Here is a 24,014-nt window from a genome sequence, read left to right as displayed (position 1 = left end):
CCAGACAGTCCTCCATTCGACACCATTCTTCTCACCAAAATCCTGCAATACTATGTGTTGGCTGCACATGGAATTTCTGGTCTCGCTGCCTGTGTGAGCGGTTATGATGTCCCAGATTCATTTCTCCTACAGCCTTTTCATTTGCTGGCCGGATTTGGCCATTATCACTCATCTTATCCCTTTAAATAGAACCCCCACTGCAGCATTTTGTCTCTTTTTCCATTAAAGTCATGTCTGGAGGAGTCCTTGGACCATCACTTGCCTTTAAGGAAAAAGGATGGAATGAAACTCGGTTGTGAAAGCAAAGCTGCTGGCAGCCCGTACTCTGAGCACCACTGAAACTACCTTTCATCTGGCTTTACATTTTTCAGGCTTGAACAAAGATGCTGTGACTAATATTTTAATACATGTAAATTAACATATTGGACTGACTGGAAACTAACATTTGCAATATGCCTGCCAAAGAAATTGTTACCAACACTCGGCTTATGACAAGAGCCCTGAGCTACAATTGCAACATACTTTTTATTTTTCAATGCAAATGACTCCGGTCAGATTTAAGATACAGCACCATCTTATGGATATTTCTGTATAGATTAATGAGTGCAACTGTTTCTCTGCTGGCAAAAATGCTTCTTTGACAACAAGACATAGGAAGGCAGAATTATCCATCACCGTGCACTTTCTGTATATGTGAAAAATCAGAATGAGCTCTGGGAATGAGAGAGGACATTGTTCTGACACACTCACTTCGGCAAATTTTCCATTCAACTACCAAGTCTATCATCAGGATGCTGAGTATTCCCAGTATTCTAGTATCACAGCTTCCAATAAGTACTAAAATTTCACATAAGAGATCTCAAGACACTTGAGATTCACTTCTTAATCATGATATTAAAAAATATATTCAAATCTCATTTTATTTGTCTCTTGGTTTCTCAGCCATTAAGATGAAGTAGGGTCATATTTTCAAGATTTTCTCAGTATTAAATAATACTGACTATCTTTTTCATTTTTCTTTCCATGACAGTTTAAGTTCATTCTTATTTCAGTGATTCCAGAAGCTCCAGAAAAAAACCCAGATTCAAATAGCAAGGACTGCTAATCCTGTTTTCCGCTTTAACTCCCAGCTATTTAAGGGACCCTGTAATTAAAGGAGGTGTAAATTTTCTTGTTTCAGGCATTTTTAGTCATAAATGTCATAAAGAATCTTTTGTGTAAGTAAAACCCAGACCCTACCTTTTTTTTTCCTTCCATCAGCATGACAAAAAATTAAATGAATGCAATTTCTTTTTGCCATGTCTCACCTCGCAAGCAAAAAGCATTAGCTGAGGTTAATGCTTTGTTTGCTAAAGTCTTACATAGAGCATTGGAGACCACTGAATGCCCCAACTTATCAACAGTGACCTTGTACACAAATCTGGACTCCTTCTACTATTGCAGGTCTGATTATAGGGAAAGGACATATTATTCCTTAAAAAAGAAGGTGCCTTTTTGAGAACCCACGTAACCATAAATCTAGGTTTTAGTCTCATTATACTCAACAGTCTTAAAGTTCTGTAGGTACTTTCTTGACTTGGGTTAAGTTTACATGTAAAATGAAGTACCTTCCTGAATGGTGGAAAAAGCATACATAGGATGTATGTCTGCGTGTGCATCATACACAAAAATATTAAATTACATTATTTTTATGGATTATGGTTTTTTATAAACACATCTAATTACATCTTACATCTACAATACAATCTAAAATTCTAGTCACCCTGGTGATTCAGTAACAATAGAGTACAGACAGTGTACAGTGTATACAGCGTGTACCATACATACAGTACATACAGTGAAATCCTAGGAGCTTTGAAACACTAATTGATTTCTGGAACAACTTCTGTCCAGGATTTTGTTTCTCTAGGAAGCATAGGTTCCAAAAATCCCATTAGCCTGCACCCTTGCAGCCTTCCTGAAATGTCACCACTGAGGGGCACGTAAGGAGAAAGGTTTTCTTTGCCTTAGGCCATTAAGGGTTGGTAGTTGGTAGTTTCTCCCACGCTGGCCTATTCCAGGCCACTTACAGCTTTGTGATTAAAAATAAATGTCTTAAATTCCACCAGAAACCAATGGGCAGCCAGAGCAGTATCCTGACAATGGATAACAGTGTTGAGGCTTCACATGGAAACAGTAACACCACGCCTCCACCGGGTGATCAGGCGGGTGGTGCTGGAGATCAAAAACCCAGCTGCAAAACCTAACAACAAATGGCAGGTGAATTTGGCATAATTCCTGTCATTTCACTTTTGCTAACTTCCTATTTAACAGTAATCTCATGCCATGATTTAGCAACCATCCCCAAAGGCTGTAATCCAAAGTGCTGATTGCAAGATGCAGGACAGCAAAAAGAAATTATATTTGTATTATTTGTTGTTTGCCTTTGGGGTTACTTCAACGCAAACATTTAAACACATTCAATATGAAGAAAGCGTGTCACCTCCTGCTTGCATTATCTATTGTTAAGTCAAATATATTTCAATAAACTCGTAGTGAAGCACGTATTTTAATCTTGGACTCCACTCTCTTTAAATTAGCTTTTGTAAAAAAATAAAAATTAAATTAAAACAGATGAATTAATTGAAAAATGTATTTGGTAAATGCCCGCTTTAGTTAAAATATTTATTATATGTATGAAAAGAAGCCAAAGACGGAAAACAAAAGATTAAAGTAAGGGCATCATACAGGTGCCCTTACTTTAGAGGCAAATGCAAGATTTATCTGGTAAATGTTTCCAGCTCTCCTTTCAGCTTACTGCCAGAAAGTAAGTTGATAATTCCAGAAAAATCACATCAGAGTTTCATTCAAGATATAAATCAAAACCTTACCTGTCTTGAATGATAAGAAGAGTGGATTTATGACATCCTCCCTGACAGAGTCACCAGGACACTACAAACACAGTTTCAGTAATGACAGTGGAAAGAGCCAATGCGACACTGTAAAAAGATGCACACAGCGTCAGTAGTACCAAGCCCAAGTTCTCAGGAAACCAGGATCCCAAATCATAATATCGCCTTTAAAATCATTAGATCTGAAAAAAGCCAGACTCACATGGCACTCTCTTTAATCGCCTCCTTTTTGACAAGCCATTAGAGCGCAGACGCTTCAGGTTCCCTCCACAAGGGCAGGGGTTTTTAGGAGGGGATAGAGGAATGTGGAAGCTGAATTCTCACTCGATAGAACAACTGCAGTTGAGCAAGTTAAAGATAACATACCCAGATACTATTAAGATTGTGGCAAATTGCACGAATAACGCAACTTCATGTTGTAACCAAAAATTTCTAGGAAAAAGGAATCGTAGGGTCACCCGTGAGGAATGAAACGAACTGTATTAAATCTGTGAAACCATACAAAAACAACTATAGTGAAATCAGAACTTCAGCTAACCCAAGCTATTGTGTTGGAAGACCAAGAGGCTGAGAGCATGAGAAAGCAGGAAATTTTCACATGGTGATGCGGAGAAAAGAGCGCAATGTCACTTCCACAGTTTAAATTACTGGGCTGGTTCAAAATAAAACCTAAAGAAATATTTGATTCAAGTCTAGCCACGGAATAGTAATTAAAAAAAAAAAAAAAAGAGTGATTAAAAATGGTTCCAGCTTGCTAGGTCTAAAAATATCCCCCTTCAGAAAGGCTATAAGAAAGTCTTCTAAATGAGACATCCAGATACTAACAAAACTTCTCTTATCCCTGGTTTAAAAATTATTATGTTCTGGCATATCCAGCTAGCAACTTCATTCAAGTTCAAATGCAGGGCAGAGTTTGGGAGCCTGTTGAAAATGAAGGGAGAAAAGCCCACTGAAGAGGAAAAAGGGTCTATTTCTGTCATCAGTGGCCTTTGAATCGAGTCCTAACTTATCAGGATTTGCATTCAAAACATGGACAACTGGGTACGATTAGGAGGCTTTTCAAAGAGGCATAATCACAGTGACGAGCTTTCTGCCCTTCCCAGAGCGCAGCCTTTGGGTATGCTCGGTACAGCTGCCTCTATCTGTATTCTCTGCAACATTTTTCTGCGCAATAAAGTACATTATGCTGTTTGCAAAGAATTCCTCTAGAAGAGAATATATCAAGTTCAAGCTCATACATAAGCATCTGAGCAGATTTTGACTGTCCGAGCACTCAAAATGAAGATTTCAACCGTGACAGCAGGGATTCTTTTTGTTTTGACCATATGCTGTAAAAGGTCTGCTAACGTGTTCAAACACTCCCTTCCTCGTGAAACAGAAAACTACCATATATCACGCCATAAGGGGTTGAACTGAGCTGGTTTCCTTGCATGCAGTGGAGAGACCTGGTCATAACCACAAAGCTCTCTTGTTGCCTTTTCAAACCCTTGAAGAAATTTCCATAAGCTCTCATCATCCTTGTGGAATGGTTTGATTAAACAGCTAATCTTGTTTTGCCATCTAGGAATATTTCCTTTACATGAATCTTTTCGGATATGAGTTAATGACCCTCTGTACCATTTATTTCATTATCCGGAATTTGACAAAACAAGCATTGACTCTGGCTGTTGACTCTGGCCTGGTGTTACGGCACCAATGCTTAAAGTTAATCTGTTTTCTTTTCCAGAAGGTTGATTCTCCGCTCATCGGTCAGTGCGGTGCAGAATAGGGCTGTGTTAAATGACAGTTCATTTCCATAACAAATGGAATGGAACATATGAAAAGGACGTTGGCAATCCACCTGAACTCCAACATACACCTTACGGAAGACAAGTTCTTTGCAGGTGACCAGACTGAGACTGAAGTCTAGAGCTTAGAACAAGAAAAGACCTCCCTGAGCTATGCAAGCAGTCACCCACACTGCTCACATCAGCAGGCTTTGTGTCAGCTGGGCTTGCTGAGAAACCAAATATTTTAGAAAATGTTTAGAAAATATTTCAGAAAGCAGTAACAATCCCTAGTAAAAATAACGCTACCTGTTAGTTAATGATAACAATCACATGAAAGTATTAATGTATTACGGCTAAACAACAGCTGCTTTATGACTCTCTACATTTCTTGATGTTGCTAATTCAGAATTTCATTAACCTATACCGAGACTAATTCTAAGATTTCCACTGGCATTATTAAGCTATTCGGGCACAGGCCCGGTTCCTGATGAGGGTTCACAGAAACTGCATTTTTAGTTAATTAATCACTTATGTACACAGGCAGGAATTTGAGGTCACGCATGAAACAAAATTAACAGGATAATGATGTCCTCAAAATATTTTTTGAGTGGCCGATATGCAAAACGGCAGGCTTGTGTGGTGAGAGCAGGAAGAATTGGAAAGGCTGAGCCCCTCCCGCATCCCTGTTACCCCTTTCCCCACCTCACCCCGTTCCTCTCACCATCACAGACCCGTCCTCACCGGCAATAGCAGCGCACAAAATCCCTGCTTTGACTGGGAAGCGGGGCCACGTTTCTAACACGAGCGGAATGGCATGGGTGGCTGCTCAGCTCATAAAGTTAGGGAAAAAAGGCAGCTCTGCCTTTGGAACTATTAAAAGGACAGTAATATGTAAGCTGATAAAGTACTCTGTCTTTTCAGTGTGATGTGGTAAGGCTGGCTTACTTTTGAGAGTGACACTTCAGGAAAAGCGCACTTCAACTGGGAAGAAACAAGGATAATCAGAATTTGCACCCATCGCCTACACAGAAAGGCTGAGGGATCACATAGCCCACAGAAAGCTGAGCGGGAGGAAGAGAATTCCTTTTTATACAAAACCCTTTTGTAAGTAGGAAGGGAATAAACCGTTTCCCATGTTCGCTGCAGACAGACGAGACTAATAGGTTTAAATTGTGCGGGGACATGGTGAAGATTTTAGCAGCTGCGAGCTCACTGCTGGCAAGGGGCTGAAAACACCTTCTCTTGCTCTTCCCCCCGGCGTCTCCCAGTCACTGTCCCCTCTCGTTCCTGTCTTCCTCTCGGCAGGACTGGGACCAAGCGCCAAGGCAATGCTGAAGGGAGCAGAAGAGCGAGCCGCTTGGACTCCTCTTCCCCAGCCCAAAAAGCGCCGCGAGTCCCCGGCAGGAGCACAGCCAGCCGCGGCTCCTGGGAGACCCAAACAGGACTTAGGCAAGCACGTTCCTCTGAAGATGTGGCAGGATTCACTGGAACTCGTGAGCAACATCTGGCGGGGTCACACGTGCAGCATCTGTATCACCCCATAAGAGACACCCCATGTCACTATATTACTCCCAACGCCCCACACTGCTCACATCAGCAAGCTTTGCGTCATCTGGGCCTGCTGAGAAACCAAGTATTTTAGAAAGCAGTAACAACCCCTAGTAAAAATAACGCTACCTGTGTGTTAATGGTAACCACAGGAAAGTATTAATGTATTATGGCTAAACAACAGCTACTTTATGACTCCGTACATCTCTTGACATTGCTAATTGAGAAGTTCATTAAACAATACTGAGACTAATTCTAAGATTTCCACTGGCATTTTTAAGCTAACAGGACAATAGACCTTGTGATGTATATGGTCCTAACATCCTTCGCCAATAAAGACAAGTTGCAGAGTAGAGAGGTTTCTAGCAGTTAGAAACATTCCTTTAAGAAAATGGATTTGGATATTTCTTTAGAATTCTAAAGGAGATATTAATGTCACTTTTTCAACCCCACACTGGAAAATCAGATTACCTTAACTACTTGAGCTTAAGGTGCGGAGAACAACACTGCATTTCAGACACAAGGCTACCGTGAATCAAATTAATTCAAAAGTCTCCGTTTTTTTAGGATAGCTTTTAGTACTAAGTGATGATGTGATATAAATTTTAATCTGGCCTCTTAGCAATAACCTGCTCATTACATTGATGCTGCACAGCTTGTGAGTAATGCAGTGCCTCAAAAATGTCAGAGCAGGACATATGATTAGCATTTTCTCACATATTTCTGTACACTTACATACATATGCATGAACTAAACCTGAGCTACAAAACTGGAATCTACACATGGAAACACTTCGATCCAACTTAGTTTTTTTCTTTACATTGATTGACTATTAACATCTCTTACCCTGGCCACCTGCCCCTGGGGACTCACCTGAGGAGAGGATGGGAATTTCTCTTAAGGGTTAGAAAAGCTAGTAGGACTCAAGCATGTGGATGGTCTTCGTTACTCTCCATGCTCTTGTCTGAGACCTATCTGGCTTATGAACACTGGCATCTAGTTCTGGCACACCAAAAGGACATAAAGGCCATTTTGTTTAATGATTACTTTTAGGCAGTCAAATCAAATGGAATAGTTTGGGAGGAACTTTCCTAAACTCTGCAATTCCGATATAGATCAGTGAAGGTGATTGATTTAAGTAGTAGGAGAAGAAGAATATATTTCATCTTTGTCTGCAAATGCAAGAGGTTGTAGTGCACGAGAAGGACCCTGCAGCAGAGCAACAGTGTGATGATGGCTGCAAGAGTGCAACAAAAACAGAGTTATAGAACCATATAAGGGTTTGGGTTGGAAGGGGCCTTTAAAGGTCATCTAATCCAACCTCCCCTGGAATAAGCAGGGACATCTTCAACCATATCAGGTGGCTCAGAGCCCTGTCCAACCTGAGCTTGAATGTTTCCAGAGATGAGGCATCTACCACCTCTCTAGGCAACCTGTGCCAGTGTTTCACCACCCTCATTGTAAAAAATTTCTTTCTTGTATCTGGTCAAAATCCACCCTCTTTTAGTTTAAACCCATTACCCCTTGTCATGCCACTATGGGCCCTGCTAGAAAGTGATGTCATGTCTTCTCCACCTCCATTGCAATGCTTGGTTACCACTGCCAAGCCCATTTTAGGTGTGGCCAACACCAAAATGCTAGTGATTTCTTTCCACAAATGCCCATCCAAATACTTGAATCTGCACAGAACACCTGAAGTTAATGGAGAGGTACCATCTGACATGCCTCTGGGAGAAATGCATTCCTGACATGAAATAAACTTATATCCCAGAAATAAAACCTGCAGAAATTTTAGCCACCTCCTGCAAACTCTTCACAACGAATAAAATAATCATCTGCTGCATGGGAAAGCTGGAGGACAGGGAAATTTATCAGCTACGCACAAACTTCTCGCACCAGAGAGCTGAGCACGGCACACTGGTAGCACAGGAATGCTGATAAATTTATCGTTATGAAGATCTATTGCACACTGCTTATCATGAAGCAGAATGCAAGCTCTACTGCTCTTTCAAGCTTATATGCTTCCAGGTGGATTGTCAACCCATATTACTTATTCTATAGACCCACACAGCATCTCCATTATGTGTTCTTGCCTAGGCAAAAACTCATACATATCAATGGACAACAAAGACAACAGTCAGAGGCCTTCAGAAACTGTAAGCCAGGCCACAAATGTGCAATATGCTTAGCTTCACCAACATATTATTTAAAAAATAATCATAAAAATGTGGTTATTTCTTCTACTTTACTTTGAGGTTTTGCACCTTTGTGGGTGCTTTCAAGTTTTTCTCCACAAGTTCATGGTACAGAAAGAAACGTGGTCACCGTAGGTAAGGCAAAGGTACTAGCTGGAGTAGCATATTCCCATGATAAAGCAATTACAAAGCATCCTGGAAACACCACATCATGTCTGGCTTTGGCTATGACCTGCCTACAAATAACATAAGGTGAGATTCTTGTTTAATCAGATGATTTGGTAATCCAAAGCATTGGGAAAGATACTGTAAGAAGTGTCTAAACTGACAATGCACTGCATGAAGCTAAAACTCATTACTGTAAACTACCGAACCTCAAAATAATAATGAATTTTATGACCAAAAGACAGCTTATAAGTGAATTACAAGGCACTGATTCTATAATAAGAAATCTTTACTGAACATAAATATATTTTTATACACCTTAATTTTAGTCACGCATTTTCCCAAATGAAAGATTTGAAAACATAGCTAAAATTTTTACCTGCATCTTGAAATAAAAATCTTGGATCAGTTCAAAACTGAGTTTTTCATCATCATTAACTATTTTTACTGCTTCTTTTATCACCCAAATAGAAAGTTTTATTGACAAAATCCTCTTTTTGTTGCCCTATAAAAACCAAGCCCAGTCCTTAACACCTTTTTGTTGAAATAAATATGTTCTACAAACTACATTAGGCAAAATATAACGTCTAGGCAGAAAAAAATTGCACTTGAATGAGCGCGATTGTAAATAAACCTGTGCTGAAGCTGGACAAAGTGAAGAGAAAGTACAAATAAAACGGGTTTGGTTAGATCATCTAATGAGGACTAATGAATGACTTTTCATTGTTGTGGCTGGATATTTTAAGCATATAGGTATTTGAATATAAGCACTCGGCATTGACATTTGTGTACTTAACTGTTTGAGCAGCATTTTAACACAAGCATCTGAGGAATTCAGGGACAAATTTTGACTGATTCTTACAAGATTGACACCACCAATGTTTGATGGTAGCATTGTCAGTAACGTAGACAAAGGACATTCATAGAATCATAAAATGTGTTGGGTTGGAAGGGACCTTTAAAGGTCATCTAGTCCAACCCCCCTGCAGTAAGCAGGGACATCTTTAACTAGATCAGGTTGCTCAGAGCCTCATCAAGCCTGGCCTTGAATGTCTCCAGGGATGGGGCCTCCACCACCTCTCTGCGCAATCTGTTCCAGTGTCTCACCACCCTCATTGTAAAGAGCTTCTTCCTAATGTCTGATCTAAACCTACCCTGCTCTAGTTTAAAACCATTGCCCCTCGTCCTATCGCTACATGCCCTTGCAAACAGCCCCTCCCCAGCTTTCTTATAGGCCCCCTTCAGGTACTGGAAGGCTGCTATAAGGTCTCCCTGGAGCCTTCTCTTCTCCAGGCCGAACAACACCATCTCTCTCAGCCTGTCTTCATAGGAGAGGTGCTCCAGCCCTCTGATCATCTTTGTGACCCTCCTCTGGACCTGCTCCAACAGGTCCATGTCCTTCTTGTACTGAGGGTTCCAGAGATCAAGAAAGAGTAGCTTTCATGCTCAGCAGAAATGTTTAAAATATAAAAGAAGATACTCAACATTTAAATGCACCAGACATTCTCTGGTGCATTTATAATTCTCTTATAATGGTAGATGAGAGTAGCTTTACAGAATGGAAACACACAATACCAAATAAACCCTTGTGTTAAAAGTAGCTGCAGAAGGTAAGAGTGTTTGTCCTAAGCTGTTAGATATGCTGATAGATATTGTCAATTCGTTTTATCAATGCAGTCAATTCCAAGTTGAGAACATTCTATTTTGAGCCCGGTCCGATAGAAAACAAATCTAAATTGTTCTTGTTTTTATCTTTTTCCCCAAATACAGAGGTACAGTGAGAAACGATGAGGCCTGAAAGCAAAGTACAATACTTTTGCTGCCTTGCTTGAGGTCCTTTGCATGCGGCTCTGGGGAAAATATTTTAAATGGATATTTTAAGTGGCGGAAGAAAGCAAATAGCACTCCTATCTTCACTAAGGCTGAGAAAAAAGAACTACAGGCCAGTCAGCCTCACCTTGATTCCTGGGAAGGTGATGGAGCAAATAATCCTGCAAACTATTTCTAAACATATTCGAAGCAAGAAAGTGTCTGGGAGTAGCCAGCATGGATCTACAGAGGGGAAATCATGCCTGACCAACCTGATTGATAGGCTTCCATGACCAAATGACTGGCTTGGTGGATGAGGAGAGAGCAGCAGATGTTGTTTATCTTGACTTCAGCCAGGCTTTCAGCACTGTCTCCCATAACATCCTCATAGACAACTTGGTGAAGCGCAGGCTAGATAAATGGGCAGTGAAGCGAACTGAAAACTGCCTGAACTGCCTGGCCCAGAGGGTTGTGGTCAGCGGCACAAAGCTCACCTGGAGGCCAGTCAATAGTGGTGAACCCAGGGACTGATACTGGGATCAATGCCATTTAACATCTCCATTAATGACCTGGATGGTGGAACAGAGCACCCTCTCTGATGGTTTGCAGGCAACACGAGGACTGGTTGATATACCTGACTGTTGTGTGGCCATTCAGAGGGACCTCAACAGGCTGGAGAAAACAGCAAACAGCAATCTCCAGAAGTTCAACAAAGGGAAGTGCAAAGTCCTGCACCTGAGGATGAAACACCCCATGCACCAGTACAGGCTGGGGGCTGACTGACAGGAAAGCAGCTCTGCAGAAAGATTTGGGTCCTGGTGTACACCAAGCCCAACCCAAGCCAGCAATGCACTCTTGCACCAATGAAGGCCAACAGCCCCCTGGGCTGCATTAGGATGGGTGTTGCCAGCAGGTCAAGGGTGTGATCCCTACCCTCTCCTCAGCACTGGTGAGGCCACATCTGGAGTGCTGGATCCTTTCCTGGGCTGCATAGTATAAGAGGGAGATGGACATACTGGAGCAAGCAAAATGTCAGGGAGGTGATTAATAACTTGGAGCACATGAGCTATGTGGAGAGGCTGAGAGTGCTCAGACTGTTCAACCTGAAAAAGAGAAGGCTCAAGGGAATCTTATCAATGTATATACATACCTGATGGAGGGGAGTAAAGAACACAGAGCCAGACTCTTCTCGGTGGTACCCAGGGAAGGACAAGAAGTAATGGGCACAAAATGAAATACAGGAAATTAATTCAATTTAAACATAAGAAAAAGCTTTTTTTTACTGTGGGAGTGGTTAAATACTGACATGGGTTGCCCAGAGAGAATGTGGAGTCTCCATTCTTGCAGGTATTCAAAAACAGACTGGACAAAGCCCCGGGCAACCTGTTCAAGGTGACCCTGCTCTGGGGGCTGGACTAGATGATCTCAGGAGGTCTCTGCGAATCTCAACAATTCTGTGATTCTGTTACGAAGCATGAAAGAAAATAAGAGATATCTTCCCTCCAAAATGGTGCAGGCAGCTAGTGGTGCAAAGATTATTTTTTCTGTAAAGAAGAGCCATGTAATCTCATGCGTGATAACATGATCATCCTGGCCTTAACGCAGCAGCAGTTGTCAGATGACGCTGCCGGACTGAGCCATTACGTTTTAAAATGTTTGGGAACTGGCTGTTTTGAAGTTTCAGAGAGTTCATACCCCAATTGGCGCTTTGCATATCTTTGGTGGCATGTTTTTTACAGCGTTACTTTACTTTTATTTGCCATTAGAATAAGAACCAGTTATTGCAAAAGGCACCCACAAATCTGAGTGCACATTGTTTGTCTTAGTGAAAAAGTAGTTTACAGTAACCAGTTATGTATTTTTTATGGAACTCCTCTTATCTACTACAGGACTAGCACTACCTGCAACGATACACTGGGAACATGGGCACTGACATATGTAAAATGGGTGTAAAACTGAAAACTGGCCTTAGCAATTCCTGCATGAAGGAAATGTGACCAGAGATGTTCAAGAGGTTGACATTCATACTTTTCCCTGACTGCCTTTCTGCATTTCACAAATTTTGCCTACTATTATCAGTTAATGTTAAGGACACGAGGCAAATATATAAATAACTCATCCACTTTTATATGACTGCTACACTTAGCACCCAAACTTAAAAGAAAGCCAGTGTGTTTGTCAGCGTGGCTCTCCCTCAGTGCTCCATCTCACTCCCCTGGTAGAGATCCAAAGGCAGAACCAAGACTCCTGATGCTTAATACTGCCATCTAGCTAATAGCTGCTGCCCACAGCAGGAGTCATTTCACCTTCTGAAAGCTGGTTCACTCAGGAGATAACTGCTGGCTTTAAAGATCCTTTCCTAAATCTCCTACTGGATGACTGGGCACTTCAAAATACGGGTAATGGACTAGAGCCTTTCACCACTCTAAACCCAGTTCATACAGTGAGAACTGGGCAGACTTTCTGGGTTTCTTGAGTTTCCATTCAGGGCTTCGAAAACTTGCCACTGCTAATGAGGAGGGGCCTAGAGCTGTGTGTGCAGAGCCTCCGCTGCCATCATTTTAAAGCAGCATACAGGGACACTGCCTTTCCCCGGGCCAGTCCGCCCCTCCAGCCTTTGTCCTCCTGACCCCTGGTCCTTCCCCATTCAGTAGTTCCCACGTCCTCCCTGCTCCCCGGAGCAAGAGAAGGACGTGTTGATCCACGTGAAATCTGATGCGCCTTCCCTCCCCGGCACTGCCTTTCCAGGGGACCCTAATCAGACTCCAGAAAAGTAGATTTCACGTGGTGAATTTTTTTTATTTCATTTTAGGGAGTGATGGTGGTAGGCTTTCATATGTTTCTCTCAGCCTTAACTGTGAAGATAATCATTGTGAATATGAACCTGGCTGGATCCGCAGACAGCTTGGAACAACGATTTCAGAGAGATGTGAACTACCTATTTGTGGCCGCAGGCTCCCAACAGAGGTATCCTGCCAGAGCCCCGCACGCTTCAGCATCAGCTCGCTCCCATCTCGGAAAGGCATGGTTTCGGCGGCTTCTTTTTTGTGGGGCCATTTGAGACGCCTGTTTTTTGCCCCCCCCCGTACGGCAGAGGATGCCGGCGAGCCCAGCCGTGCCGTGTCGAGCCGGGGGGGCGGCAGGACAGAGCTCACCGCTCTCCCCTCCCAGCACGGAACGCCCCCCGTGTGTCTGAGCCGGCCGGAGAGCGGCGGGCGGGTTTCTCCCACGGTGGCGCCGGGACGCGGGGCGGAACGCAGCCGGGACAACCGCCGCCAGGACCCCGAGCTGCTGCGCGGGGGCCAAGGGCTTTCCCGGCCAGCAGCTGCCCTTCTGGCTGGGAGCAGGGCAGCCGAGCCGAGCCGGGGTAGCTGCTCGCCCAGCCCGGCCACCTGCGGGCCCGCTGCCCCCTGCCCCGGCGGGGCGGGCGGAGGTGTCAGCCCAGCCCCGGCCCCGCCTCCGCCTCCGCCGGGAGCCGCTCGGAGCAATTCCCACGGCAACCCAGGCTCGACCCCCGCCCCTTCCCAAACCCCGCCTCCCCTCCCCGCCCCTCCGCTCCCTCCCGCCGCCCGCCGCTCCGGTCGGAAACAGTCCGTGTGTAAACTCGACGTGTCCGGAAAGGTGAGCGCCGCTCCCCTCCTCGCTCCGCGCCCGGCCGCGGGGCGCGCCCGCCGAGCGCGATGCTGGACCCTTCCTCCAGCGAGGAGGAGTCCGATGAGGTGCTGGAAGAGGAGCGGCGGGACCTGCTGCTGCTGGCGGCGGCAGGCGGTGGCTCGCCGCGCTCGCTGCCGCCGCCGCCCCGGGAGCCGCGGGGCAGGGAGGCCGGTGGGGCGCGGGCGGCCAGCCCCAGCCCCTCGGTGCTGAGCGAGGGCCGGGAGGAGCAGGAGCGCCTGCAGCGAGAGGAGCGTGAGAAGCGGCTCCGGCTGCAGCTCTATGTCTTCATCGCCAGGTGCATCGCCCACCCCTTCAACGCCAAGCAGCCCACCGACATGGCCCGCCGGCAGCAGAAGGTGAGACCCCCGCCGTACCCGCCCCACCCCCCCCGCAAACCCGCTGCAGTCCTGCCCCGCCGCCCCCCCTGGCCGTCTCGTCCCGTCCCGTCCCGTCCCCGCCCGCAGGTCCCGCCGCCGCCGGGCTCCGGCCCGCAACAGGTTGGGGCGGCCGCTGGGCAGGACGGGGGGAGCCCCCGCCGCCCCGGCAGCCTTCCAGCAAGGTGTCGCAAAGCTGGGCTTTCAGCGCGGCTTCTCCAACCGGGCAGGATTGCCTAGAAATCCATCCGTCACCGGCGGGGGGGGAGGTCTGCGAAGTGTTTTTTTTTTAAGTTCTTAGGGCCGCGCTGGAAGTCGCGGTGCGGAGGGGACAGGGAGCGCGGGCGGCGGCGCGGCGGGGCGCTCCGCGGTGGGAGGGAGGGAGGGATGTTCCCGCTTCCCGGCGCTCGCTGCCTGAGGGATGGAGTTAAACCTCCCAGAGGTGCCTCCTGCAAACCGTATTCTGACCATCTGTGCCCAACGCGAGCGATTTCACAGAGGTGAACGGGAAAACTATTTTGTTTCATTAATTATTAAGTGAGGTGCCACTGTACAGAGAAACAATTAACATGCGTGTTTGTGGTGAGAGTGGCCTTCTAATGAAGGCTGACCAAAATTATTCTCTGCATCTTGTACATCAGAGACGAGCTCCTGAGAATTGGCAGGTATGTGGTAGGTATTTATGCTGTAACGGTGCTTATTCTCTGTTACTTTTGAGTTATTGAATAGGTAGAATACTTAAAGTTTTGAACCAAGGCACTGCATTTCCAGATAACCACTTAAAAGCTCAGCTCTTGAAATGTTTGGTCTAAAAAATCTGTGTATCTTTTTTTTTTTTTTTTTTTTTTACTTTCAGTTCTGTAAAACAAACCAACCCAAATCAAACCAGAAAAGAAACAAACAAACAAAAAAATGCTTTCACATCAAAAGAGAATTCACACAAAAAAGAATTCAGTTCCACTTGACTTTTTGTGATCTTGGTGCTTCCATATCTCTAACGGTTTATAAAATCCAGTACTAAATGTTTTGGGGTGTCTGAGTTATGCCTGCTATAGGGAATTTATGCTTAGCGAATTCTCTGACAAGTTAACGTGGCACTAATAATAAGATTATTTCTGGAAGAACATTTTGTTTTTATTAAGTGTTAGGTACTTAAACTGTGAAGCCTGCATAAAGACATCTTGTAAGCAGGAAGCCAGAGAAAATCTGGCAAAATGAGAATTTTCACCGCTCCACTGAGGACTCCCCACCCCTCCAAAAGAGTCATCATAGAAATGATATTTTGAAGGGACATCTGGAGGTCGTCTAAGTGTGACTTCCCACTGGACAAAGCCAAAGCTGACCTGATGTGGTGTTGACATCAGTCTAGGTTCAAGCAGGAGATTCAAAAGCCTCCGAAGATGCGACCCCACAGCCCATCTGCGTGACCTGCTCCAGTGCTGCATTGCCCTCCTCTTGATGAAATTTTCCTAACCAGCTTCCAAGTTACAACTGGTGGCCATCAACGTCAGAAGATGCTGAACGTGTAGAAGTTCTCACTGATCTCAGTCACTAAGTACAGGAACTGCATTTTAAAAATAACTACAGCATTAGTTATTTTTATTAATAAGATGTGTGAAAAGAGATTACCGATGTGCAACAAATACAGAAATCCAACAGTTGTGGATTCAACATGAGCAATGAACAGACTGATTGACAGAATTGACTTGATGATACCTAAAATTAAATGTTACTCTTGGTAGTTGCTGTTTTTAAGGGAACTCGGACTTCTGGTTTAACTACTATCTGTTGAAAGAGACTTTTGTCATGTTTAGGAATTTAGCTGCAGAACAAGGATGATTTGTCTTTTGCTGGTCAGGAACTAGTGTTTTTAAATAAGATATAAAAAATAATTATTTCTAGGAGTTGTATTTCTCTCTAGAAGTAATGAAATGCACATAAACGCCCTTCCTCTTATTTGACAATTTGATATATTCCAATGAATTACTGAATATAGGGTAGCGGAACTGGTCCTGAGTTTTGAGAGCTCATAAAACCTGCTTTGATGGTTCAGAATCGCTGAGAGCCCTACTAAAGAGCCCTCTTTTGTGTCCTCCACTAAGACGCTTTTGGATGTGTGATAGCTGGACTCATACTCCACAGGGTGGAAATCCCTCTTATTTCCTGGATGAATTTTCTCACTGCCAAGATATGATACAGATGTGCACTGTCCCTTAATCTCTTACTCTTTTGCTTCACACCTGACTTCTGTTAGGTGGCTGGCTGTCCGTTGCGAGCTGGGCTGAGATTGCTTACCTGTGTTATTTAACTGGAGCCGTTAACTACCGCGGGGCCTGTCCATCGTCAGTGGAGAAGTGATCCAAGGTATGGTTTCCAACCAGAACCTATGATGCTCTGTGGTGCCAGCTCCCAGCCCGGTCTGCCTGTCGCTGGTTGTGCGCTCGTCGTAATGCTTGTGCACCAGCAGCCTTTCTGATAACCTGAGAATAGTATCCACCCTGCTTGAGAGCAGAAGTAATTTGTTCTGCCAGTTCATTTGGCATATTGCTGAGCAAATATTGCAGAGTTTTGTTTTTTTTTTTTATGTGGAATTCTTTTTTTAATGTGGAACATATTATCTAGTAAGGGAATGAGACGGAATTCACATATCAAATATCCTCAGTTGCGTTGTAACATCAGTGAGGAAGTAGTTTACAATATGACTGGCTTCTTATGTTCCTGCTTCAGTATCAGATTAAAATGTACTATACGGTATCTTGAAACCATCATACTTAATGGACTGAGTTACACTAAGCAATGTAAAGAATTTTAAATGCAGGCAGCGTTTCACTCCTCTGTTGTCCTTTCTCATCCTTCTTTCTTCTCACTAAGTAAGATTAGCTCGGCTCTATTGTGATAGATAAGATTAATTAAAAAAAAAATCAAACTTGAAGAAAAAAAAGAAGAGCTATGATAATTCACCCGAGTCCGTCAACTCCCCTAACTTGCTCTTAATGCCAAATTCAATGTAATTTAGCAATGTGCTGAAACACATACTTTTATAATCTGGCTGTATTTCTTTTTTTAATCTGTAGGGTATGTGGTAAAAGTGCTCTTCTTTAACTGTTCAGAGTTAGTTGGTGACCTGCTATTACACGCTGTCTTACTTTGGTTACTGGTAGGTTCATGGTGGAGAAGGAAGAATAAGCTAATATTGGAGATGTGGAACTGAAGCATGGCGTGATTTTTCAAGGTGAGGTAGCAGATCCTGACAAAGATGGAGTTAGTTCTGCAGAGCAGAACTAATATGTACATAGTAGCATATTTTCAGTAGATATTTATGGACACTTGGTCATGTATTTTCCATACTTATAGAGCAATATTAATGCATCAATGCATTACATGCGGTGCTTTTATCAAGCCAGGTTTGTCTGCCCCTGGTTTAAAAAGACTTTTGTCACTTTTTTTTTTGTAGTTTCCACTTTTTTTGATGAGTTCTCTAGAGCATATTTCAGCATCCTTTTTTTTCTGCCTCTCCACTCCTCTTCCTTTCTAGTCCAGCAAAAGAGAAGAGAAGAGTTAACTAATCCCACTCCTCTTCCTTCTCCCACCCCAGCCAAACCAAATCTCAAACCAGCAGATTGAATTTGTCCTCAGAATGGTATTTAGGCGGTGAAAAGAAATGCATTCCCCGTGTGGCTGTCTTCCATCAAGGGAGAGTGGTGTATGTGAAGGCACGCCGAGCCAGTGGTTAGACGATGACCCGGGTAACCGTGGTTTATACTAACCGGTTGTACACTTGTACGTATGTACATACTCGGTGTTACTCAGGGAGTGTGTGCCAAAGGCGGGTTCTGTGTCTGGGAGGTGAATCAGAGTTAAAGGTTCCTGGGGGAGGAAGGGACAGTGAAGTGCTTCGCACTACTACGCGAACAAAGAAGGTGTTCAGCCAGGTTTTTTCCTTCCTCAGCATTTTGACTTTTGCTTTAGTAGTTGAGTGGTCACGCAGTAGAAGCCCAGGATTGGGGGAGAAGTAACACTTCTATGCTAAACAAGATTTCCTAGTGGATGAAAGGCTTACAACATCAAAGCTGATAATTCAAGTCTTGCTTTCATAGGTGATAAGTAGCAGAAGTAATTGAGCTGGCTGTTTAGAAATCATAACTAAATGAGTTTACTTCCTGAATGCACGCCGACCTGTTTGCCTTCTGTTTCTTCTCTCCACCTGTTCAATCATGAGTATATCGAAACCATTGAATTCTAGTTAATACTCAAAAGATGGAGTGGTACTGTTCAGTAATTTATTTTCATCTGAACTCCATGAGTTTGTTCTTTCCTGTTTCTTGGATTTTACCTCTAAGGGAGAGGTTTGTAATGATACGTGTCCACTAAATGACTTCATCAGGAAAATGTTGGTTATAGGGCTAGACTTAATTCTCTGGAGCACAGATTTATTCTCAATGTCTTTATTTCACCTGCCCCAAGCCCCACTTTTCCTTGCTTTTGATCTGATGATGTGTATCTGCTTGTTGGCTGAGCATGTTTTGTGAAAGAAAAATTGTCTCTTGGCTTCTGAACCTCCTTCATCAGATACTGTTTTCCCCACTGCTAAGGTAGCAAGGAGGGTACCTCCAAAGCCATTGTTGTCAGAAACTCTAGACGTATTTCAGAGGAAGATCTTAGCTGTAAAACTTGGCCATCTGGTCAAAATTCTGCTAAACAGCTTTCTAGGAAGACGTCTTCCATTCTTACCTTCAATATTTCCTTTATAAATTGCATTTTTTTTGTGAAGTGTTTTAGAAAATAATTTTAAATCAGGTTTATTCACCTCTTTGTTTCTACCCATCACAAACACCCCGATAACACCTTGTCACGGTGCTCTAAGCCGTGTGTATTTTGTTTTCAGTCAAGTCAGTGTAGAGTATTTTGGTAAATCCTGTCAAAGCCCATTAAGGTGATGGCCTACACAGCTCTATATGTGTTGAGACAAGATTATTGGCAAGCAGATCTTTTTACCCCGATCAGAACTTTCTCTTTGGGGAAGAAGTTGTTCTTGTTTGCAGTAGGAAAGTTGCTCATGATGGGCAACTGAGTCACCCACGGTTGAAGAAATGCTGAAGGGTGATGAGAGAAGCAGAGCTTTCTAGTTACCAGTGCCACTTCAGAAATGACAATCCGTCAGAGTTTTGTTTTAATCTTAAACTGCTCCGCAGCTCCAGCCAGCTCAGCATTGATCACTGTGGCTTGGCCAAAAAGCTAGGCAATGGGCTGGGAAAATGAGGGTTGGGCAGACAGCTGTGTAATGAAGGGGACATGTAGGGACAGTCTGCAAAGGTTACTGTGCTGAAAAATTCATTAGTCTCGTTTGCTTGCTTGCTTTGTTTTCCCTGCCTATTTTACCCATACTTGCCTTTGAAATTTGTTTAATTTTTAATTATTCTTTGAGGGGACAATTTTAAATTTTTTTTCTGAATGAGTGAGCTCAGGTTGTTTCTTTCTTTCTGTCACTCACGCAGTTTGACAAGTGTGTTAACTCTGTTGGCGAATACCCCATTTAAAGTGCTAGGGGAAGACTATTTAATTAGTTTTTTCTACAGGGGAGCTGACAGGAAGGGAGTTTGAAGAATCAGTTGACTGTTTCCGTCTCTGCAGGCACGGTGTGGGGGAACTGGCTGGCTGGGCCGCCTTGCATTCTTCACCCTTTGCAGGCAGTTGTTTTTCTCTCATTATATTTTGTGTACCTGAACCACTGGTAATTGGTGACAGAGAAGCAGAAATACCAAATCAGCTCCCCTTGTCCTTAAAACTTTCTCTCACGTCATCTGAGAAACATACTCATTGCTGCCATAGAAGAACAAAGCTAGTGAAAATATTATTTTCGCCTCCAAACAGTATTCCTTTCCCTGCATCTGGAGGGAGGCAGTATATCAAAATATTCATTACCCTGTACTGTCTTTAACTGTAGAATATTGCCACATCAGAAAATACTTGGTTGCTAGTTGACTATTCACTGAATGATGTATTTTCTGTAAAATTTGCCACTTCCCCCCTTCCTTCCCCATGCACACCTGTTGTCACAAGTTCATGTTTGGGGACACCACTAACCAGTCAGCTCTCCATTTGCCTGCTGCTTATTAGACCTGTTTTGTCTCTTTCTGTCTCCGCACCATTTCTTTTTAATATTGGTGAATATCATCCTGAAGTTGCTTTTGGTATATATTGTTTCGCTTTTCCAGTGTACCTCTGTATTTGTGTTCTACTTTTCTGCTATCCTTGTTTCTTTTTTGTGGCGTAGATGTCTCCTACTTCGCTAGCTTAACACATCCCTCTCTCCTGCTGCTTCCCTTTTATTTGTATGCTTGCTAGAACTGGGAAGCTAATAGCTCAGGGACAAAACTTGCTTCCCATTTATCAACCCAAGAGGTGTCTGTGGGGGAAGATGGGATGATGCGTCTTGTTCTGGCGGAGCGCTTGGCCCTCCTCTCCTGATTGAGGGCTGTGTGTTGGGGTGCTAGTCTCTGTGCCTTGACTCCTGTCCTATATTTAGTTGTACTGAGCCCCAGTTAGTATATTACTCTGTCTGAGCTGGCTGCCAGCCTCTGAGGGTTTCAAACTTTCTAATCTTTAAGTCTCTTTTCATATAGTTTGTTTGGCACAGTAGTTGCAAAGATGCCGCCTGTTTTTCTTTCCATCTTACTCCTCTTGCGGCACGTTGTGGCACGTGCAGGTCTGCTGCTCAGACTTCTCCTTGGTTTTTAGCTATTGCTGCTGAGGAGGGGAGGCAGGGCGAGGAACAGCATCTGCTGAACTCCTGTTCCCTTCGCCTGGTGCCTATCTCCAGTGCCCGCTTCTGCCTAGAAGTGCTGGCACCGAGCTGACAGCGGCCCAGTTCTCGCGCGTTGCAGCTGATTCCCCCAGGTTTCAGAATAGCAGCTGTGAAAAGGCAGTTTTCAGTTTGTTGCTGTGTGGGGGGAAACTCTGAGCAGCAGGAGAGGCAGAGTGTTTGCATGTGGGTACCAGGCGGCATCAGCTTGGGTTTGCATTTTGAAGGTTATTTTCACAGTCATAAGCATTGAAGGCTTTACATTTTGTGTTTAAAATTCTCTAGAAGTTGACGGTACTTGCCCAAAAGAATTTATTTCTGGTTATTTATTTTGCAGTGAGGAGATAAAGCATATGCTTCTCTTCAAGTGTGATTACTTGTATGCATGAGTTTAAGAATGTTCTTGAGTGTTTTTCCTGTCAGGAAGAGGAAAAGCATTAATTAACAGCATTGTAAAGAATGAACAGAGCTACAGAGAGTACTTCTTTAACTTCTTTCACCTGATGAAGAAAAATTAGAAGAACAACAGGTGATTGTACAAGAGTTTTTCTCCAGCTGTGTTTCCATTTTTCTCTCATGCATTAATTATTCATTTATGTTCAAATGTCTTGGCTGTGGGATTTTTGGAAATAGAGGCCTGCAGCTTCTGTTTAATGAAAGCGCGGGAGGGATTCTCTGAGCGATAGCGTAGACGCACACAAAAGTCATCCTTGGGATAGTCCTTTGAGTAGACTTGTTTGGGCCACAGACAAGGACATGGTAGAAAAGACAAAGCTCAGACAGTGTGTAAATGAGATCTCCAAAGAGATGGTGTACATCCACAAAGATTAGGGGAGAATTCTAAATCAGCGACAGAGAGTTTCATGGACTGAGTTGAAGGTATTGAGAAAGTACGTGGAACTGAATTAATTTTGGAGCAGAGGAACAGCAAGGACAGTGACAAAGTTAAGAGGAATGAATTTGTAGCAGAGAAATCCACTGGTCATGAGAGTTAAGCTTTTCAGTATGAAACAGAATTGAAGGAGGAATATCTTGGGGATAAAAGTTTGCAAGAAAGGTATTGGGCTAAGAAAAAGAGATAAGGGTTAAGCTGGGAAAAAGTCTCAGTATCCGTGTCAGTGTAACACAGAATAGCAAGGACAAAAAGTTGGTGAGAAACTTGGTGCTCAGAGTCCGTGGAAATCAGAGCGGTAGGATATAGTGCATTGGGGAAAACAGTGTTTTCATGGTCTCAGATTTTTTTTCCTGCAGAAGGCTGCAGTTGTTTTATGTGTTTAGGTATTTCTCATGGTGAATTTGTGAGTTCTATTTAAAAAAACCCAACCAAAACAAACGAAAAAACCCCAACACCACCCCACCTCCAGGCAGTCTATGCTGAATATTTTCCTTGCTGTCTTTTTCCGGGGAGCCTGTTGCTTATACGTTCCTTCATATATTTCCAGATCATGCATTCTGAGGCCTTGTAGTAGTCCTGTAGTCCTGACGGCTCTTTCTTGTTCAGAAGAGTTCTACGAATGTTTCACCATTCCAACTGTTTAATACATGAAATATGCATTACTGTTAAAATATTAATATTGACCGGTTTGGGTTTTTTTTTTTTTATTTTTGATCTCCTTATGGATGGAGCATAAGCAAAGAAAAGAAATAAAAATAAAGAAGTGTTTATTTGGTATAGATCTGATATTAAATTATCTTAGCAATCAGTTCCCCTCTTATTCTTTCTTCCTTCCTATAATGTCATTAAAAGGCAGAGGATTTTTCAGTCTCTTACCACTGGCCACTGAAGAACAACAAATAGCAGTATTATTTGGATATAGAAGTTAACAAACTCCATTAGAATTATTTTTTTTTTTTTTTTAGTAATCTTCCACTTGCAGAGTTGGAGGATTTGCCTGAATGGACACTTAGATTCAGCTTGTGGTAACTTAAGACCAAATACGATATCATTCTCGTAACCACATATATGCTACAAACGGTGGAGGTTCTGTGTGTGCTAGTACATGGTTATGAAGTAATTAGAAGCATTTTAGCTTAAATATACTGCGATACAAATTCTGCCAATCTCGTTTATACGGGTTGGGGTTCTTTTCAGCGTGCTTTGGCTCCCAAAATCAACTACTATAAAAACATGCCTTGACATTTCTAAGGCCAGCTCTTAAAATTGTCTTTCCCTGCCATCCGAGGTTTCAGGTACACTTACTTAATGCTTCCAGGCCTTTTTCCCTGATAATATATGTTAGAAAATGACTAGCTATGTTTTGTGTGTATAAGCCTTCTGTTTTGCCACTTGGAATATAAAAAAAATAAACATCCTATAAAGGTAATTGAGAATTACAACACCTGGCAGCCTGTGTGTATATACATGCATTTTGCCTATGTGTTGCTGAAAAGGAAATGTCATTCTTAACCGTGCAATCTGAAGGTGATCTACTTAATCTTCAGATCAGTCACCCCCTAGTATCAGATTATGTAGGAATTTTTGTGCCCAGCTCTCATTCAAACACCGCTGTCACAGTGAGATGACGATTCGTTTGTCCCCTCTTTGCCCCTACCTCCCACAGGCCGGGGAGGGGGGGAATTTTTAAGACCTTTTTACTTTCTAAATCTCAGGGCAGGAGGGCGGTACACTGTGAACAGGGCTGGGTGTTATCGGTGGTCTTTGCTTGGCTGGTTCTCAAAGTTGGCATTGAAGCAAATGGATTACAACAGTCTTTCTGTGACTTTAATACAACTTGCTGTCTGGAGATGAAAAGCATTGTATAAGAATGAGAAGTACTATTTATTTAAAATGGCAACAGAATTGTTCA

The 24,014-nt window shown here is 43.3% G+C and overlaps 1 protein-coding gene across 8 annotated transcripts in view; it reads left to right on the top strand.

Moving 5' to 3' along the window:
- The first annotated feature begins 13,920 nt into the window (after positions 1 to 13,920).
- Positions 13,921 to 24,014, top strand: part of CADPS2 (calcium dependent secretion activator 2) — a 320,439-nt gene continuing 310,345 nt past the window's right edge. For 4 of the 8 annotated variants that reach the window (XM_063323280.1, XM_063323282.1, XM_063323276.1 and 1 more), the window contains exon 1: positions 13,922 to 14,387. In XM_063323280.1, coding sequence (XP_063179350.1) covers positions 14,058 to 14,387 — 330 coding nt within the window. In that variant the 5' untranslated portion in view covers positions 13,922 to 14,057. Of the gene's footprint in view, positions 14,388 to 24,014 lie in introns of all 8 variants that reach the window. The other 4 variants (XM_063323281.1, XM_063323279.1, XM_063323278.1 and 1 more) reach the window with 2 other exon arrangements.

Source organism: Chroicocephalus ridibundus, chromosome 1 (assembly GCF_963924245.1).
Source record: "Chroicocephalus ridibundus chromosome 1, bChrRid1.1, whole genome shotgun sequence".
Taxonomy (NCBI): domain Eukaryota; kingdom Metazoa; phylum Chordata; class Aves; order Charadriiformes; family Laridae; genus Chroicocephalus; species Chroicocephalus ridibundus.
Note: the sequence above shows the minus strand (reverse complement) of the source record. Positions and strands in the feature narration are given on the sequence as shown.